The sequence below is a fragment of the Octopus bimaculoides genome, chromosome 25 (assembly GCF_001194135.2).
Source record: "Octopus bimaculoides isolate UCB-OBI-ISO-001 chromosome 25, ASM119413v2, whole genome shotgun sequence".
Lineage (NCBI taxonomy): Eukaryota > Metazoa > Mollusca > Cephalopoda > Octopoda > Octopodidae > Octopus > Octopus bimaculoides.
The window spans coordinates 24,237,217-24,242,916 of record NC_069005.1 but is presented as its reverse complement, the minus strand read 5'-3'; the positions used below and the strand labels follow the sequence as shown (position 1 = coordinate 24,242,916).

Below are 5,700 nucleotides of genomic sequence, written 5' to 3'. Positions count from 1 at the left end.
ACATTTCGATAGAAGATCCATTTTTCGTCACCAGTCACAAGTCTATCCAAAAAGGGTGAAATGAGTTCACGAGAATGGAGAGAAGAGCAGATGTCAACTCGGGATTTGCGGTTGCTTTCGGACAATTCATGAGGCACCCATTTTCCAAGTTTAGGAACTTTTCCAAGTTGTTGAAGATGACGATGAACACTTCTATGGTTTGAACTAAGCTTTATTGCCAATTCTTCAACTGATAATGCAGGATTTTCTTCAAGTAATGCCTCAAGGAGCTTATCATCAAACTCAACTGGACGTCCTGTTCAATCTTCATCTTCAAGGCTGAAATCTCCACTTCTGAATTTTGCAAACCATCTTCTGCAAGTTCTTTCACTCTAGCATTCTTTTCCATAAACTGAATGTATGTTTTGAGTCGCTTCGGCTGCAGAGTTTCCTTTTTTGTACTCATAAAGCATTATGTACCTCAAATGATCTTTGGATACTTCTATGTTAGAAAGGGTTTTAATCAAAGAATTTTTAATTCTATTATTCTGTAAAATAATATTTAATTAGTTTAAATGTACACAAATGCGTAAAAATAATTTTTAATTCAATTAGACATTCTAAATTTCATTCAATTTTAAAAAAGGTAAAATCGGACAGAACTTATGGGATGACCTGATAGATAGATAGATAGATAGATAGATAGATAGATAGATAGATAGATAGATAGATAGATATATAGATAGATATAGTCATAAATGACAGAGAAATAGTTTGATAACATTTTATGTTGAAATAAGAAAATTCTAATATCACGACAAATTGTTTCGTAACTTAAAAACATGTGAATAACTTATATTATCATATTTAATAATAAATAAATTACTTGCATGCCTGCATTGATGTAAAATGCAAAAAATGCTTCAAAATAACGCAGAATTTAAGCATTGACGTGCGTTTTTTTTTTTTTTTTAAAGTTTCCGTCTACCAAATCCACTCTCAAGGCTTTTGTAGACCCTCGGCTATAGTAGAAGACACTTGCCCAGGGTGCCGCGCACTATAGGCACATTTTTGTCATTAAAATACTGCAAAATCAATCCTACATTTTCAAATTCCGCTGACATCAACGTTGCCTTTCATTCCTCTGAAGTCGGTAAAATTAAGTGCTGGGGTCAATATTGTCAACCAATCCACTCCCCTCAAGTTTGCTGGCCTTGTGCCTAAATTAGAAACCACTATTACAAAGTCAAGAGACGATAAGTGTTCTGAGATAAATGGTTATAATGTATTCCAGTGGCATCAATTCTAAGGCCCACGGCAATTTTAGTCCAGCCTTCGACTCGATTTTATTTAAGAATATTTATCACGATTTAAATTTTAAAATATCCTGTAGAATATAGTAAAACCGGTTCCGATAATTGAAATCAATTTACCTTAGGGAATCTTTAATCTCAACCAGTGGAAAAGGAATCCATGAATTCAGATACTAAAAGACCTGTCCTGTTTCCCCTACACTTTATCAACACACGCAGTCAAACATGTTATCTGGTGGCGAGGTTCCAAGTCTATGCAAAAATTTTGTATATTTTTAGTTTTTATGAATATCGTTAAAAGAGTATCTGCATTTTTTGGATCGATTTTTATTTGCACGGTAACTTGCGGAATTAATTTACAGTGTAAATGGAGGACCAATTACATACATACATACATCAATACGCGCGCGTGCGCATGTGTGTGTTTGTGTGTGGTCGTAACCGGTCAGGAAGTGACCTTTGGTTTTGCTCCTATAAGGTTCTTAGCGGTAGATTCCGCTAAGAACCTTATAGTTGCGAAACCAAAGGTCACTCTCCGAACGGCCATAACCAACAACCTTTTAGATATTATTGCTCTAACTTCGGAGTGTACTTCTTGTCATGTTTATGAACCACTGACGCACATGCGTGTGTGTGTGTGTGTGTGTGTGTGTGTGTGTGTGTGTGCGCGTGCGTTTGTATGTACGTATGTGAGCGTGTGTGTGCGAAGGTGTTACAATAATGAAGATTATAAAGATGAATTTTAATTTTTACTTTATTCCAGACATTACTGAAAGTGTTCGCAATGGGAAGAAAGTTATTGAACCACAAAATTGAGGTAGGACAATTCATGTTTTCTAACTTCAGGTTTCTTTATTATTCTCATCCTTAAAAAAAAACAAAGTCGGAGGCCACAGTTTTACAGCATATGTTCTCATCTAGTTAATAACTGTCAAATTTTCCCCAATTAATAACTCTTCCAGTTCGTCAAGAAGTCATACTTGATTTGTAAATGTAATCCTAAATTGACTATACCCGAACACAAACAGGAGAGCCACGACTGGAACGCCATTGATGATAGATCTCCTGGAGCATAATTAATCAGGAGTTAGATAACCTGCAGTTCATTCAGGACTTTGTCGTATTCACATCCTTAAAAAAAAAGAAACGGTTTACGCGATTCACCTCGACATTTTTTAAGGTTACATCTGGTTACTTCTTTAACCTAAGTTAATCTGGAGCCAGTAAACTTATAATCAAAGACGTTCCAGCCGTCACCGTCCCACCTTATTTATTCAGATGCCGTGTGTCAAGGACTGTATTATCTAATGAGTCTTTCCTCACCAAATGATACGACGAAGACTTTTGCTGCTATTTCTAATAGGTTGACCAAGCTACGTTAAGACTCTCGTCGGTCTGGGAGAAGAGAGATATTTGAGTAGTAGTAGTAGTAGTGGTGGTGGTGGTGGTGGTGGTGGAGTGGTGATAATAACAGAGGTAGTGGTAGACTTCGTGATGGTAGCACTGCTATTGTCCTTGTCTCTTGTGTTGGCGGAGGTTGCGGTGGGAATGGCGATGGCGGCTATGGCCGCGATGGCGGCGGCTGCTAGTGCTGGCAGCTCTATTATCTGCGTGAACAATACTTTGTAAAGGACAACATAATCGGTTCAGTAAGCTGTTTTCTCGGCCCAGATTCTCAGATACTTTCTCCTCGCTGTTATGTAGACATGACGACCTTTCACACTGTTTTTATAACACTTTCTTAACGAAAAAAGAAAAAAAAGGGAAAAAACGAACGAGAGAAAGTTGCTTGGTGTGACGTCAGTCGCTTGCGAATCCCTAACCCCCTCACCACCGTCACTACTGATGACACTATACCTTAAATATGTCGAAGGAAGCGAAAAAGTTAGAGACCTGTCTTATCAATGTCGTACCTGACAACTAGTTACATTAGCCAGCTTAACTTAGCTTTCATATGTGGGCGGTACTATACCTATAAGAGTGAATGACCTGTATTTTATTTGTTTTTAGGATTTCCATACGATCTCATGTCAGATTTTTGCAGGGTCAGACAACAGCAGGTCAAATACCGTTATGAAAGTTGTTACAAGGCTTACTCTATCAAAGAGGCTTTTTTTTTTTTTTTTTTTGCTTTCCACAAGTGAATGTCACTTTTCAAGGACGACTCCGAACTAATGTCTATAATTTTGAAAATTACAATTCCTTTAATTACTCAAGGAAGAGTATATCGATCACCAATAGGAGATAGATAAGGCAATGAGCTGGCAGATTCGTTAGCACATCGTACAAAATGTTTCAATAATAAAAAATCAGATCACCAATAGGAGATAGAAAGACTTGCATCAGTTGAGTTGTTTCCAATTAAGGGTCACCAAACCGTTAGCAGTTTTATCTTCCGTTCAAACAAATAAATTCCAAATGTAATCCCAGACCATGAAGTGTTTGTATTAAACTACTCTGCGTTCTGTATTAATAAATCCAATAAGAATGTCTTCGTTTCACAAATGACAACAGTTGATCAATATATCCTAGTTTAAACAAACCTAACCAAGACATAAAACCTCTCTCTATGCCTTATGTAAAACAAATATTTCTATCGACGCAATTGGCTAAATCTACTTATAACTTGTATAGTTCTGTCCATTCATTCACTAATTTTATTGAAATTAAACGGAACGTTATATGAAATATATTAAATTTACCATAAGTTAGTATCCTGATGACTGAGTATTTGGCTACTAGATTCGAATGGTCTTCGTTGTTTGCTCTTGTAGAGAGAAAATTAATGGGTTTTGGTGGAGTGTTTCTTAATACGGAATGATTTACTGGTTTACTATTATAATTTGTTTAACTTCAACAAGGACAAATACTTCAGGTAAAGTAATTAAAATTGAATTAAAGGGATCTTTTCATATCATAGAACGACAGTAAAAGTAAAATGCTTTTGATATTTGAAGAATGACGTTTATAAATAATGCATAAAGCTGCTTCCAGTTAGATTGTGAGAGCTGGTAATTTAAAACGGTGGATAGTTAAGGACAGATCTTTTAATTTTTACATGTTTCAACCACTGGACCGCGGCCAGGCTGGAGCATCACCTTGAAGAATTTAGTCGAAGAAATCGCCCCCAGGTTTTATTTTTTTTAACCTGGCACCTATATTATTGGTCTCTTTTTTCAAACCACTAAGTTATGCAAAATTAAAGTTATGGATACCAGTTGTCGAGTGATAGAAGGAGGAAAATACAACACACACACACGCGCGCGCGTGTCTATATGCAACGAACTTCCATACAGTTTCCATCTACTAAATTCACTCACAAGGCATTGGTCGGCCCTGGGCTATAGTAGGATACTCTTGCCCAAGTTGTTACGTCGTGGGACTGAACCGGAAACCGAAAACCAGTTGCAAAGTGAACTTCTTAACCAAACTGTCAATCCTACGCTATGACTAAAAGTTTCGCTTACATCACCTAAGTTTCTCAAGCGGTCAGCCCTCTAAATATGAATTATGCTCGACCTTGCTTAGCTTCAGTGATCAAACTAGAACCGGTATATTAAGTAGCAATCTCGATTGGCCGGGCGAAGATGATTGAATTTTTTGATTGATTTTGTATTGTATTTAAATTAACAATTTTTTTCGAGGGGCTATCGGTCAGCGGGCGCTGGTACCCCTCCCATTATTATTTCATCTTTGTTGTTATCACCTTCATCCCATTAATGTCTGCGTCCAACCCGCAGCTACTTTATGTTTGTCTGTCTTTGTTCGTCCCCTCTTTGTAAGGCCTTAATGGCCAAATTGTTGAAATAAAGTAGCAATCTCGATATAGTCGTTATACGCACGCACACACACACAATGCTCAGGTCTCTGTATATATCTACGTATTTATGAAGCCATACACGGTGCAAAAAGCACTTGATCTAAAGAATGGTATTGAAATATTTATGTCTGTCTGTCTGTCTGTCTGAACAATCGACATGATAATGCTGAAAACGTAACATAACGAAGTAGTTTTTGTTCCCCAACAGGTGTTTGATGCGGCAGTGATTGTGATATCTTGGTCATTGGATGTTGCTTTTAAGGATGGTATCTGGGACCATCCCGGTTCTAACGCAGCCACCATATTGATTATACTACTACCATGGAGAGTGATTCGGATTGTAAATAGTAAGTGCACACTTTATCTGTAACACTGATGGACACATACACATACCAACATATTTATATGTTTGACGGATTATGTTGTATATCTTATATATGTTCATTGAGGGGCTATGATATGTTGAGTCGTTAACCCAGCGTTTTTATTCTATAACTAATACTTTACTCTTATCTCAATTATTCTGAGCACTTTTCCTTGCAGCCCTATTGGTTTCCTAATAAGAAACCATTAATATTACATATATAT

The 5,700-nt window shown here is 36.9% G+C and overlaps 1 protein-coding gene across 1 annotated transcript in view; it reads left to right on the top strand.

Moving 5' to 3' along the window:
• The window catches only part of LOC106881396 (uncharacterized), a 94,982-nt gene that overhangs the window by 54,532 nt on the left and 34,750 nt on the right, over positions 1-5,700 (top strand). Inside the window, exons 4-5 of the mRNA XM_052976840.1 lie at positions 2,056-2,109; positions 5,321-5,459. Of these exons, the coding sequence (XP_052832800.1) occupies positions 2,056-2,109; positions 5,321-5,459 (193 nt within the window). The remainder of the gene's footprint in view (positions 1-2,055; positions 2,110-5,320; positions 5,460-5,700) is intronic.